Source organism: Microcebus murinus, chromosome 1 (assembly GCF_040939455.1).
Source record: "Microcebus murinus isolate Inina chromosome 1, M.murinus_Inina_mat1.0, whole genome shotgun sequence".
Classification (NCBI taxonomy): domain Eukaryota; kingdom Metazoa; phylum Chordata; class Mammalia; order Primates; family Cheirogaleidae; genus Microcebus; species Microcebus murinus.
Genome location: NC_134104.1, coordinates 102,586,599 through 102,601,375, shown reverse-complemented (window position 1 = coordinate 102,601,375; position 14,777 = coordinate 102,586,599). Strand labels below are relative to the sequence as shown.

Below are 14,777 nucleotides of genomic sequence, written 5' to 3'. Positions count from 1 at the left end.
TATAATACTATTTATGTAATAATATACTATCATCATAGCATTATGTATATTACTGACCATATATTGCTAATAAAATATATTATTAGTTAAGTATAACAATACTGATTATTTAAAACTTTCATTGCATATCATTAAATATCAGTCAAACAACAACAAAGCATCTGTATGCAAAATATTTTAGGTTAGGATACAGCCTTCTACATTATATTTCAGTATGTGATAGACTATGTACAAATGGAAAAAAAAGTGGTGGCACTGTTGTATTTAAACATTATCTTGGGCCGGGCACGGTGGCTCGTGCCTATAATCCTAGCACTCTGGGAGGCCGAGACAGGAGGATCACTTGAGCTCAGGAGTTCAAAACCAGCCCGAGCAAGAGCAAGACCCCGTCTCTACTATAAATAGAAAGAAATTAATTGGCCAACTAATACATATAGAAAAAATTAGCCGGGCATGGTGGGCTTATACCTGTAGTCCCAGCTACTTGGGAGGCTGAGGCAGCAGGATTGCTTGAGCCCAGGTGTTTGAGGTTGCTGTGAGCTAGGCTGATGCCACGGCATTCACTCTAGCCTTGGCAACAAAGCAAGACTCTGTCTAAAAAAAAAAAAAATTATCTTATACTTCTGTAATTTTAGGCATACGTTGTCACAACAGTGGAGTATTATTTTTATAATAATTGAATGTATCATCTTCCTCCGAGGAACTCAAAGCCACCTGTGGTGAATGAAGAATAGTTAGTCCCACACCTCTGGTGAGGTTAAGTATGCTGTTATATTCCTATCATACCAGGATCACATATGAGTCAGTGGCAGGGCTGGCAATACTCATTCAGGATGCTTTAGTTCAGAGCTCTAAACATTAGAGGGTATTGCCTACCCAATAATTCATTCACTTATTTCTTTCTTCAAACTATTAATTTGATGCAGTTTGCTAGGCACTTGGGCTCAAGTCCCCATTTCCTTACTGAACTCACATCAATTACAATCTGTAAAAGAAAAAAAAATCTGGTAACAAAAATTTAAAATTTAGAGCACAGATTTTTCTGCACGTGATTACTCTTGTTTTATAGTGACACACCTACTAGTGAGTCACATATAAACTAAGAACATAACTGAAATACAAAAATTTGAAAGATATACTGCTCTCTTATGTCATGCTTCTATAACATAAGACTTTTTTGATGTTTGCTTGTACAGCTAAACACTTGTGTTTTCTGTGTTTAATTAGAAGTTTCCGTTGGTTATTATTGTTGAGTTGGTACAAGATGTTCAGGACCATGAAAAGATGAATGTAATAGCTTCCTCGTGTCATGGGCTGAATTTTTTTTTTTTTTTTAGTTTATTTGTCCTTTTAAGTAATGACTGTACCCTGACTCTCTTACTGAACTCACAATTATTCCTCTTGCCAAACTATGCTTCCAGACTTGACTGTATAAATTAAATTTCATGCACGCATATGCAAGCCGTGTGTACTGCCTGTTAAACGAAGTAATATAAACAAATTGAAGGCACGTTTTAATGACCTTTGAGTTCAGTGTTACAGTGGTTTTTTAAACAGTTACCTACCGGGCAAAGTGTAAGAGACACTGATTTACAGGGGTGATTTTCAGTGTGCTTCTGGAAAGCCAATTTGCTCACAGAATGCAGCCCCCAACCGTGCAAAGCAGCACTTTGTGTGGTTTTCTTCTCCAGCTCCCTACGCCCTCGCTGCCCCTAGAAACATCCTGACGCCCCCACCAGCGGCCGCTCGGAAGGGGCTGATCCACTCCCAGCTCCCCGGGCTGGAGCCTGCGCGCGGGGTGGCCGCGGCCACCCGGGCAGAGCCGGCGCCGGGCCGAGGCAACGGCTGCGTGACTGGCTGCATTTCCCAGCCCCGACGCTGTGGTTATTCAAACTGATCTCATTTCCAGTCGTCACGACACGCGCTTCCCTCGCCTGCACGCGGCGTAGCGTGAGAGGGGCCCGGCAGCCGGCGCGCCCGCCCCTACCCTTCGTGCGGACGCGCCCCGCCAGCGCTTTCCAGGCTCGACGAAGCCGTCCTATTTATAATTACGCCCCCAATCCCATTGTTTAGAAGACAGCACCCCCCCTGCCTGCCCCCCAAGTTAGCCGGGAGTGGCGGTGCGCGCCTGGAGCCCCAGCTGCTCCGGAGGTCGAGGCGGGAGGATGGCTTGAGCCCGGAAGTCTGAGGTTGCAGCGAGCTATGCTGACGCCACCGCACTCTAGCCCCGGCAACAGAGCCGGACCCTGTCTCTTTAAATTAAAATCACCAAACGACCCCCAGACGTGAACAAAGACTCCGACCTGCCCCGCGCTCCTTTCAGCCGCAGCGGGCCGCGGCCCTCCGTGCCCCCGCTCCTCCCCCACAGAGGGCGCCGGGTCGCTAGGGTCAGTCGCCGGGCAACGAAACTCGCCCCCCGCGCGCGCCCGGGGCGTCGGCGCGCACCCGGCTCCGGGCTCCAGGCAGCCCGGCTGTGGCCGGGCGCCGCGGAGGCTGCTCGGCGGGGGCCCCTTTCCGGGCTTCCTGGCCCCAGGCGGGCCGCCCCTGCCTCGGCCGGCGCGATCCCCGCGGGGCGCAAGGCGGCCCGACGGAGCGGACAGCCACTGCAGGCGGCGAGCCAGCGCCGAGGAGTCGAGCGAGGCTGTGAGGAGTCTGGGGGCGACGCCGGCCCCCGCCCGCTTTGCCCTGCTCCCTCGTCCCGCAGCCCGAGGTGTTTGCTGTACAACGGCGGGAATGGAAACTTCCCGGCGTTAACGTGAGCGCGTCGGTCGCGCGCGCTGAGGTCGGCGGAGGGCGTCAGGGGCCGGGCGGAATCTGGGATTCCTCGCCGGATTACGCGGCCGAGTCGGCACGCGAGGCGGGCTCCGGGCTCGCCAGGAAGCCCGAGTGTGCACGAAAGCGGCGAAGGCAGGCGGCGGGGGCGGGGCGGCCGGCTGCCGGCACGCAGGCGGCGGGACCGCCCCGGGTTGCGTGACCTGCCGGGCCGCGGTCGCACGCACTTCGTGCCACGGGCGACCCTCGCCAGGCGGGAGGCGCAGGTGCTGGAGGGCGGCGCCCGGCTTCCACTTTCACAACCCCGGCGGGGAGGGCAGTCACGCTATATTTCTGGGACAGGCAGTGAGTTCACCAGGGGCGGACACGGCGTCCCCTTGTTATCAGAACGTGGGTAACATTCGGTAATAAAACACGCTCAGACAGGATGTACTTATTAAGCGAATTGGGAACCAGAGCTGCTCCGTCAATGAGCAATCAATCTGGGAAAACTTTCCAAAGAAAGCTTTAAATTGAGGCACAGGGCACAAGTGTGGTTCATGTGACATACTTTACACAGAAAGGAACTGGAGCAAGGAAGGCAGCTTTGGAATGCAAGTTTTGTCCGCTCTGCACAGAGACTAATAACAGAGTCGTGATTCTGTGCATGCTGTTATTCCTCCAAGAGGTTTTCTTTCCAGTGTTTTATTTTAAAATCAGAGGTGCCTGATCTCTCTGGCATACCAACTGGAGAGACCTCTTTTGTATAGTCACTCAAAAGCCCCAAGGGCAAAAAAGAGTAACACCTTATGAGATGCCAGGATCTAAGTTCCTTTTCAAGATCATATGAACAAAATGTGTTTTTCCACTCAGATATTTACATAATTCAAATATTTGTAGATTTGCAGATAAATCGAGTTTAGAGAGCAAAACAAAACAAAAAATGTTAACACCAAAGACAGTTTAACACAAAACCACCTCAGTCAACTGAAAGCGTGGGAAACTCCACATTAGTTTATTTTCTATTTATTTAAACTTTGATTCATTGGATGTATGCACTCTTATTTCCCTAGTATTACCCTTAGGCCTATGATGCCTAGTTATATACACATTTATTTTTTGTTACATATGAAACACTTTATAGAAGAGGGGGATTCTCCATGTTTAAGATATATACAATAAACTCCTAGGAAGCTTTCTCAAAAATACATATTCCCTTCTCAACTTACATGTAGGAAGAGACAGCAAGATTCATTATTTAATTTTCAAATGTCCTTCCTGCTAACTCTGCTTCTCACTTAAGTATATGTAGAGAATGTTTATTTTGTCCACCCAGCACACTTCCTTTCTTCTGGGACAGAACTACCCCTCCTCCCTGGCTTCTGCTCTGCCTCTACTCTTCTAGAGGTGTAATTAGAAGGGGAGGAGTCATTTGTGCCACGCACCTGGACACACCTGGGACACACCTGGTCCCCACAGTTGGCCAAGAGGCAAGCACCTGACTCAAGCTAAGCCAACTGTCTGAAGTACCTGATTCCTCCAGGCCTCAGTGATTTGGTCAAGAGATATGCATATAATTCAAAGTGTGCCAAACAGTCATCTCCTAGCATTTTGTCATTGGAGGGTGAGGCTAGAAACCCCCTTCCCTTCCTTTTGGTGTCAAAACTAGACTGTTAGCACCACTGCTCTGCCACGTGCAAAGACTGCCAGCAGTAAAAGAATCGAACCAACTTTCATTAAGTGTTAGATTTGAAGAGCTGAGCCTCTCTATGGCTTTCTAGAGTTCCAGAATCCATATCTGAGGTCCTCAAAGCAGTTCTTCTTGCTTTCCTGAAGCTTGGTTATTTACCTCTTCTGTTGATTCTGTAAGATACCCTGGCATTCTAATAAACTACATATTTACAGAAAGAATAAAACATACATTTAGAATGCTATTTAGAATATTTTTAAATAATATTTATAATACGATTTTTAACTCGCTTTTTTGACAGAACTATCTACTGGGACATTCTACCACATCACCAAAGAACCACATCATTTCTAACAGCTGCACAATCTTATTGTTTGAATGAATCAATTTATTTCACATTTTGGTATTTCCTATTTTTAAACATTATAAATAAGACTGTGATGAACACTGAATATATGTGCTAATAATAAGGAACGTTCCAAAAGCTTCCAGCAACCTTCTTTTGGAGCCTCTTTGGTCAGAATTGGGTCATAGACCCATTCCTAATTTAATCACTCATAAAGGGTAAGGAACTAACAGAAATGATTTAATCTGAACTTACTCCAGGACTTGGGCTGATTCACATGTGCTTGGGGGAGGGACAGAGGGTGGGGGTACACAGGTCTGAATTCCTGAACAAAAGGAAGAAGAATCAAGAGTCCACTATAATAGTTTTGAATATTTCAAGGGGTTTAAAACATAATAAATGGTCTAAGTTTTGACCCTAATAGCAATGCTTAAGAGTGCTAGTTGCTCTACATCCTTGCATACCAGGGCTACTATATTTATTTTAATCTTTTTCATCCATTTGATAGATCTAATAAAATGCTTGATATTTTATATCAATAGTTCACAAGAAAATATCTTTAAGATGATTTACAAATCCTTATTGAATGGCATTAAAATTTTCTATTAATGAAGACATAGCAAAATGACAGGAAGATTGCTATACTTAGTTTTCTATATGTTCAGGAGCTACCTAAAATTACAAGTAGAGAAACATGAGCTTCATCTCTACAAAGGGACAATGAAATCACTTCTGCCAATCATTTATCAAAACAAATGTAAGTTAGATTCTAAGACTCTTCATTGGAATCCTATGGAAATCTCTTAAATAAAAAAGCAATAATTCCACTAAACAAGCGAATAATAAATTCTACAAAAGTTATTTTTTAAATGTATAAGGCAGTTATTAGTTTTCAGTCTTTGAATTCATTGACATTTACAAAGTGCTTATTATAGGCCAGACATTGGATACTAAGAGTTTAATAAAAGGAATTTGGGTAATTTACACTAAAGAATAATCTCTTCAAGAGCTATCTGTGCTATATTTTTGAACATCAAATACATTATAAAATGTTAATTTAGTGCCATTAGAGCTTTATTCTTTTTGTGTTTTAAAATATATTCATGTAACAAATATTAAGTTATATTTGGTACATACTACATTTTTGGATAAAGCTCTTATAAGTAGTGAACAGGCCACAAGGAAATACATTTAAATCATCAAAGGTTTTGCTGTAGTGCTTGACTTAATATCTGAGAGCAGACATCATTTAAAGGCCTGATTTGTTTTCACCATAAATTTTATTCAATAATCATATTCTCAGGACTAAAAAGAATTCAGTACACAACTTATTCCTGCACAGATGACAAAGCATTTAAACTCCTAGAAAGAAATGCTATTTAAACATGTGACATTTGTTTTATTAGGTACTCAAGTTTATACTCTAAATATGATGGATTCAAAAAGATACAGAGCATAAATCCACAAATAGTATTTTGTTATCTAAGCCACCTCCAGACTTGAGTAATTTGGGGTTCAAAATATGCAAAGCAGCTTTATAAAGCAGTCTAAAACTTTAAATGTTTATAGCAGTTTAGTTAAAAAAAATTACATTAGGAAAGACAATCCAATCTACATCTTAGTGGGAAGAAAATGTGTTGGGGTAAGTAAAACAAATCAAGTGGTCCCTTGTAGCTGACTTTTTTGAAAACTGGAAGCTGCGTCAGAGAAGTTATGAAGACAGTAAGTATAAGACAAAGTTAAGTTTACTGAATTAAATACTTTTCGAATATATACATGTTACTAATCCACTGTGGGCTTATGCCCCATGAGTACTAGCTGGCTGGCAGAGTCAACTAACATGCTATGTGAGGCCCAGGTGCTTCCACTTATATTCACATTCAGTCCAAGTACACTTCTGTGATCACATGTTGGGCCATGCCCTCAATCACTTCCATTTTTTGAGTAAAAGTAAACAATAGGTAGGATCTGACTGAGTTATGTTTGGAAGGGTTCTCAATTAAATGAGACATTGTATGAAGTGCCTAGTAAATAGAAGGAGTCCAATAAATGTTAGCTTTTCAAAAGTGTTACAACCCCTCCCCCCTCGCATTGGATGGGACCCAGAAATAGCAGTGAAAGTGTGGTTGCATCCAATCTGGGAGGGCTACTTGCAATTGTTTTATTCAAACTTTTGAGGGGACAGAGTTGTACTATGTTCTGCTTCACAAGATGAAAATAAAGTTGAGGCTAAATGTAATTTTGCTATGTTTCTTTCGTACAGTTCTGAGTTCATTTTAAAATTAGCAATCTTGGGTAGACTTCATGACATTTTAATCAGAATTGCAGACAAAATACCTGTTCTCCTATATGCTTTTTATGGGTGGGGAGGGTGAAGAGGAAAGAGCATAAAACTACTCCCCAAATGAATGGAATGAATGACAACACCTGCTGGATAAATATCTTAGGTAAACTCATAACAGTAACAAAAGCAGACACTATTTTCTTCTAAACCAACACAAAGGTCTGCAGACCATGTAGAAAGCCCTAGTTTAGTCACTTTACAGAGACTCTATTCCAAAAACTAGAGAGTGCTTTTCTCCCTCACAGGGAGAAAAAATAATAAAGGGTCATAAAAGAAGTTAAAAGGAATTTAATTTGGTTATTACTGAATTATTTTTAGAAGTCACAGTAAAAAGTAAAACTTAGCTCATTTAAAAATTAAGAAAATGGGATAACACAAAACTTTATTCAATATGCTCAATGATGGGAATATTTTAAATTACACTTCAGTTCTAGTATGGCCTGTAATGGGGTGGGAAAAAGGATCAGGGAGCACAAGAGAGAAACCTGGAGACAGAGATTGAGACCAACAGAGATAAGAAAAAACACCAACACAGAAGACAGGCTTGGTGGCTTTTTTTAAAAAAACCTATTTTGTAGTACCCTGTCACACTTATCTGTACTGTCTTCTTCAGGAATAACTTTTTTCTGCTATCCTTTTAAAAAAGCTATTCTTCATTACTTACCTTCTTTTCCCCCTTAAAGTTGGTCTATCATGTCCAACTTTCTACAATGATAAAAATGTTCTATTACTATATCTGTGTTGTCTTATACAGTACTTACAAGTGCCATGACTACTGAGCACTAGAAATGTGGCTAGTGTAATATAGCAATGGAATTTTAAAATTTACTTCATTTTAACTAGATTAAATAATCACATATGGCTAGCTTATTGGACAGTTTAGTTCTAAGGGAAATTTATAGTGGAAAGGAAATTGGTCTCAAAGGAAATATGCAGATGAATAAACACAGATGAAATTAAACCAGAGTGAATTACAGTCTTTTTACTGAATTTACTGGATGCTCCCCCATCCTTAAAGTATTCTTTCCTTATCTTATACACAAAGTACTCAATAAATATTATTATTCCGAATAATAGCAAAACTAGCTATTAGCCTCGCAAAACTAGCCTCAGCACAGAGTGATCTTGCTTTAGGTGTGTATTTCTGCTTCAGATAAGGCACTCAATGTATTATATCTGGATGAACTGTTTTTTGTGCCCTATATCTAAACCTCCACTGTTACAAAATGGGAACAGTCCTACCTTCACTGTCCCTCAAAGAAACATGATGTGAATGAATAGATCTTAAAGTTCTTTGCCCATAAGCATGCTGTACCTGACCGCTTGGTTGGTTGTCCTCTGGGCCACTTAATCCTTTCTTCAATCCTTCAATTACTGCTTGTTTTTCCCAGAGGAGGAATCCTCTTTGAGGGAGTGTAAACAGAAAAATCAATGGTAGGTAAAGTTTGGCCAGGTTAAACGCACAGGGTAGATCTATCTCCTAGACTTTTAGTGCCTGGAGGAACAAGGCTTTTAGAAAGTGTTCAGTACTTCATGCTGTCATTTTCATTAATAGCTATCAATAAGCAGTTAGACTAGTGTACCAGCACTGCTCTGCATCATCTAATCACTTCTTGAAATTTACAGGTTTCATTAATTTTCTTAATCTCATTTTATTCAATAGTAATTAGTCTCTTTCCCTGCTAGGCAGCTGTGAATATTTTCTTTGGTTCCTGGAAGAACTGTACTTTGGACCTTATGTAATCCTCACAAAGGAGAGATCTGGCTAACAATGACTCCTGCTAGTCACACCAATGGCTGCTCCTGCCTGGATTAGTTAGAATATCAGCCTGCCCCAGGATGCTGTGCTTGTCGTGTAGTAGGTCATCAATAAACACTTGCTTTGTGAATGAATGTATGAATGAAGGGAAGTCAGTCGCGTGTAAGGGTGGGCAGCCTTGTATAAATAAATAAAGCGTGGACTCGGGGTCTCAAAATACTTCTTGAACTAAGCCCTTCATCTTGACTACTTCTGGACTAGAATGAAAACTTCACAGCGCCTTTTCAATTAATTTGCTCTCGCTGCAAAGACTGAGAACAGAGCTTCCCTTTACACCCATGACCTCGACAGGCATCTTCTCTTCCTCTAATCAAGAACAGTAATCGCCCACAGCTGTGTCCGTCACACAGGCCGGAGGCAGGTGTGAGAGGTAGGACTACGACCTCCCGCCCCCGGTAGCCCCTCCCCAACCTCCAAGGGACTGGGACATCTTCCTTCTTTTCAACAGCAGCTACGAAGACTCCAGCCCGCCCTCTCCAGCTTCACCCCTCGCTAACCTTCCTTCCCTCTCACAGCACTCTGCCTAAGACGCCGACCCCCGCCCCGAACTTTCCCGCTTCCGCTGGGGAGCTCGGCTTCCGCGTCGGCGAGAGGCGTGGGCCGTGACGTCACCGCGCCCTGACGTCAGGCCGACGTGCAGCGCGGTCACCCGGGAGACCGGGAAAGCCGTTTCGCACCCGGCAGAATTGAGGTCTAGGTGAGCGACAATGGCTTTGCTCAGCCCCCGGATGACCAGTTCCCCCGGGATGCAGTTCCGGAACGGAGGCGTGTTCGCACCGGGGAGAGGGCCAGAAAGCTGAGCTGCGGTGCCCCGGTGAGGGGGTGGGGCGCCGCGCTCCCTGCGACCCTAGCCGGGTCTCCGCGAGCCCGCCCTACCCAGGCACCACCCCTGACCCCCGACCCTTCCCCCCGCCTTCGCCTCTAGGAATGTGCGGCTCTGCCTCCTGGTCCCCGCTCCCTCCTCCTTCTCTTCCGGCCTCAGCAAGTCCGGAGGGGACGGGGTTGGAAAGGGACAGGTTTCAAATCCCTTTCAGCAGTTCTGTCTGGCCTTGCGGTTGGCTTATATTTGGAAAATCCCGCTGCTTTAGGAAAAGTCTAAGGACGTGAACTCCCGCCTTCACCTGCCCGGGACCTGCTAGGTGATTCACGCCAAGGGAATGGTTCTTTACGTAAGAGCTAGAAAGCTGAACGGGAGTTAATGGGCCTACGTGACACTGGCGTGAGAAAGGACGTTTCAGCGTTTTAAAAAAATCTCATGTTCTTGTTAGCAGATTCACGAACACCTAAGTAATCGACAGACAGTTATCACCGCACCTCTTCTTGGAAAGGGGCAGTCTACACATGCGTAATGTGAAAGTTACAGGGACTTGTTTGATAAAACACGCAAAATAATGTTAAGAGTAAATTAAAAATTACAAATTTTCCCCGTTGTCAAACGGGAAAGAGACACTTCCATTTATTGAGAAATTTAGTATTTGTGACTGCTTTCTCTATTCCAGTAATAGGTATGCAAATCTTTTGTAAAGATTCAGGAATCCTTTTATTGAGGGCCTGGAAGCCATTTCCTTACAATGTAGAACATCAATCTCTTTATCACTTTGGTAGTTTAGGTGACTTATTCCTATTAATAGTTGTAACTACTTGCTTAGTCACAGAGATATGAATTCTTTCGGATGAAGGCAATTAGCTAACACAGATGGCTGCCCCAAATACTAGGTGGATTTAAGATGGACAATAAAAGAACATATACCAAACTGTGTTAAGTTCTCTTAACATGACAAGTTACCAATTTTCTTGAGAATATATATTTAATGGATTGTGTCTTCTTGGCTGTGATAGAGTGGGATTTCCTTCTTGGTGATCTCATGAGGTGATTGTGAAGTCTAGTTAAATGCTTAGTTACTAATAAAATTGATATCTTTCTGCATTGTGGATAATTTTCTGGGTTGGCAGCATATTTTATTTTTAATTTTCCCTCAATAATAAGAACCTACCAATTCCTCCTCTTAGTATAGTAAAGCCATAAAGTTAGATTCGGTTCACAATGAAGGTACTAAATAAAAACTGTTCTACTGATGCCTTACTTATATACTGTCACTCAGATCCATGCTCTTAAATAATTTAATGGGTGAAACTTTAAAAGGAGATTTTTAGGTGGTAATTTAAGAAAAAATTCTACTCCTAGGAGAGCTGAAGATGATACCATTATATTTTACCAGTGGCAAATCCACTGTAAAATGGCAGAAATGAAAATAATGAGCATTCTGGTATCTTGACACATAACTGTGACAATCTGCCAAACATCAGATTATGTACTTGGCCATTTGGGCCTATGTTAACATAGTTAACTTTACCTTCCCCTCACCCCATGTCATATTGTGTTTTATATGGGAAGACATAAATCTCATTAGCTCTTTACTTTAAATAGCAACTCATTGAAATAAGTATTTGTGTTAATACCTGAAGAGCAATCGTCTCTTCCACCAATGGTTGCACAATTTTCAAGAATACTGCCACTATAGGACTTTTTGTCAACTATAATTTTCCTGCCACCTTGCTGTGGCTTGGGTTGCTCTTTCTGATAGAGTACTGTGCCTTTCTAGTCTATCTTTGTCAAAATTCTGGCCTGATCAAATGTAAACCTGAGGAAGTCTTCACTAACTCCCCACCCACATACTAAACATAAAACATTTTTCTTTCTTAAACTCTTTCTTTCTGCTCTTGTCTATAACTCATGGCCCTCAAGCCTTCCCTGCAATGGAATTATACCTGTTATTATCTACTCTGCTCCCCACCCTTAGATATATATAAATATCCCTTGAAACCAGACTGTCTATTCTTTTTACATATTTGGGAGGGATTAATAAAAAAGAACCCAAAGTGTTTGTCCATTCTTTGTGGTTTTATGAAAATAGTGATAGAGTTTTATATTGAATTGCTTTTATTGGAAAAAGAAAATCTGTTAGACATAAAATATCTGCATACAACTATATAAACTTCCATCTTAGATAAAACTGGCACTTCTAATGCTTTGACCCCTCTTCTGTTCAGTGCCTGCATAACATATTTAATCTGGTAATTATAAGTGTTTTTTTCTGTAGTTCATCATTTAAACCAGCATTCATGCCACAATTGCTGTTCTTACCATTTGCTGAGCTACATATCATATTTAGATTTTTCCTAGTGGCTTTTCAGAAAAAACACTTGATGATTTAAAAAAGTACTGAAATAAATGTCTATTTAAAATTTTATAGTTATTCTGTATTTGCAAAACAAATAATTAGTAGTAAACCACAACAGAAATAACTATTAGACTATAAAGTTCTAACAAAAGAGAAAATGTAATTTCTAACTCAGTGGTCTCTTTCTTTAATTCTTTCCTGTTCTATTGGCCTAATAACTGAGAAAACCCCTAATTGTACCTTGTGACATTGAGTTGATAAAACAACTGTTGAAACAGTTGTCCCAATTCATCCCCAAATACTTAGAGTTTATAAATCACCTTAATTTGAATTTTCTTTACAACATTTCAATTCTGACTATTGCTATCAATGTTTTTAGATTGTTTTGCTTCAAAGCTGTCTCAGCATATTTTGGGAAATTATGGATCGTCACATTCCTATGCATGCTTTGCCTGAAGAAATCCAAAAGGTACGCTATTATATTGTGTTATTATAACAGTAGGAGCATTTTAGCAGTTAGAGAATTTTAAAACCTAGGGACATAAATTCAGAAATTTTTTTTTTTTTTTTTTTTTTTTTTTTTTTTTTTTTTGAGACAGAGTCTCACTTTGTTGCCCAGGCTAGAGTGAGTGCCGTGGCGTCAGCCTAGCTCACAGCAACCTCAAACTCCTGGGCTCAAGCGATCCTTCTGTCTCAGCCTCCCAAGTAGCTGGGACTACAGGCATGCGCCACCGTGCCCGGCTAATTTTTTCTATATATATTAGTTGGCCAATTAGTTTCTTTCTATTTATAGTAGAGACGGGGTCTTGCTCTTGCTCAGGCTGGTTTCGAACTCCTGACCTCGAGCAATCCGCCCGCCTCGGCCTCCCAGAGAGCTAGGATTACAGGCGTGAGCCACCGCGCCCGGCCAAATTCAGAAATTTTATATTTATTTTGGTCACAGGATCTGAATGAGTTGGTGGAGTGGGAGAGGGAATTATCATGATGGGCAGAATTGTAGAATTCAATTCCAAGTAAAGAATTTTGTTTCTATGGAAGAAGACAAGTATGTAGTTCCAGTACAGTATTTGACCAGGTAGTTGTAAAGCCCTAATGAAAAGAAGGCCCCAGAAATGTTCGTGTTTGTAAGTTTTTATGAAGCTAGATTTCTGTGTCTGTGTGTAATGCAATTTCACCTATGCCAATTCTTGCCACTTACCATGTGCCAAGCACTGTTTTTTAAGCCCTGTCATATATGGTTGATCTGTGAACAACATGGATTTGAACCACACAGGTCTAATTATACACAAATGTTTTTCAATAAATATATTGGAAAATTTTTTTGAGATTTGCAACAATTCAAAAAAACACATGAACCATGTAGCCTAGAAATATTGAAAAAATTAAGAAAAAGTTGAAATTTTTGAATATTGAAAAAATTAAGAAAAAATTGAAAAAATTAAGATCTATCATGAATGTGTAAAAAATATGTACATATTAGTCTGTTGTATCAACTACTATAAAATATATACAAATCTATTATAAAAAGTTATATGAAAACTTATGCACACAAATACAGACTATACATGGTGCCATTCACAGTTAAGAGAAATATAAACAAATATAAAGATATAGTCTTAAATCATAATTGCATAAAATTAACTATTGTATACTGTACTACTGGAATGATTTCATAGCAACCTCCTGTTGCTATTTTGGTGAGCTCAATTGTTGAGACTATCTGCTTAAAATGTCATGTGACACTAATCATCTCCATGTTCATCTTTCTAGTAAAAAGTGATCCCTTGCTGTTTTTGTGTATTTTTCATCATGTTTAGTACAGTACTATAAGCCTTGAATAATACCAGCGGACCCATATAAAGTGCCACTAGTGATGCTAGAAGTATTTCAAGAAGCAAAGTCATGACATTACAAGAAAAAGTTGAAACATTTGATATGTACTATAGATTGAAGTTTGCAGTTGCAGTTACCCACCATTTCAAGATAAATGAATCCAGTGTAAGGACCATTGCAAAAAAAAGAAAAATAAATTTGTGATGCCATAGCTGTAGTTATACCAGTAGGTACAAAAACCTTGTACTTTTTCAGAAATACTTTTTTTAATCTCATATTGAAAGTGCAGTTTTTATGTGGGTGCAGGTTTGCTGTAAGAAAGTCACACCTTTAGACTCTAATATGATTTGAGAAAAAGGTGAAGTCATTATATGACAACTTAAAGCAAAAGGAAAGTGAAGGATCTAAAGCCGGAGAAATTAACGCCAGCAAAAGATGGTTTGATAATTTTAGCAAGAGGTTTGGCTTAAAAAATGTCAAGATAACAGGAGAAGCAGCTACTGCCAACCAGGAAGCAGCACACAAATTCCCAGACGCCATCAAGAAAATCATTGAGAAGAAACAATATCTGCCTGAACAGGTTTTTAATATAGATGAAAGTGCCCTATACTGGAAAAAAAAAAAAGCCACAAAGGACATTTACTAATAAGGAAGAGGAGCGAGCACCAAGATTTAAGATAGGAAGGGATAGGTTCATTCTACAGTTTCGTGCAAATGCAGTTGAGTTTATGATCAGTACTGTCCTTATCTATGAAGCTGTTAACCTGGAGCCTCGAAGGGAAAAGAGAAACACCAGTCTTTTAGTTGTACAA

The 14,777-nt window shown here is 40.9% G+C and overlaps 2 protein-coding genes across 2 annotated transcripts in view; one reads left to right on the top strand and one right to left on the bottom strand.

Annotated features, from left to right (window-relative positions):
* Positions 1–892: 892 nt before the first annotated feature.
* On the bottom strand, positions 893–11,325 carry LOC105883657 (uncharacterized). The gene is made up of 5 exons (XM_076001018.1): positions 11,305–11,325; positions 9,500–9,797; positions 5,043–5,112; positions 2,304–3,065; positions 893–985 (listed from the first exon to the last, which is right to left on the bottom strand). The coding sequence occupies exons 1-5, from the start codon at positions 11,323–11,325 to the stop codon at positions 979–981; spliced, it is 1,158 nt and encodes a 385-aa protein (XP_075857133.1). The 3' UTR covers positions 893–978.
* Positions 9,771–14,777, top strand: part of LEKR1 (leucine, glutamate and lysine rich 1) — a 185,005-nt gene continuing 179,998 nt past the window's right edge. Inside the window, exons 1-2 of the mRNA XM_076004425.1 lie at positions 9,771–10,089; positions 12,512–12,601. Coding sequence (XP_075860540.1) covers positions 12,554–12,601 — 48 coding nt within the window. The 5' untranslated portion in view covers positions 9,771–10,089; positions 12,512–12,553. The remainder of the gene's footprint in view (positions 10,090–12,511; positions 12,602–14,777) is intronic.

Excerpts from the sequence above, each read along its gene's own strand:
- LOC105883657 (XM_076001018.1), bottom strand. The coding sequence starts at position 11,325 with ATGACATGGGGTGAGGGGAAG. Across the intron at positions 9,798-11,304 it reads TGACATGGGGTGAGGGGAAG|GGTCGCAGGGAGCGCGGCGC; the intron begins GTAAAGTTAACT and ends AGACCCGGCTAG. Across the intron at positions 5,113-9,499 it reads TCCCCAGCGGAAGCGGGAAA|GAATTCAGACCTGTGTACCC; the intron begins GTTCGGGGCGGG and ends CCTTTTGTTCAG.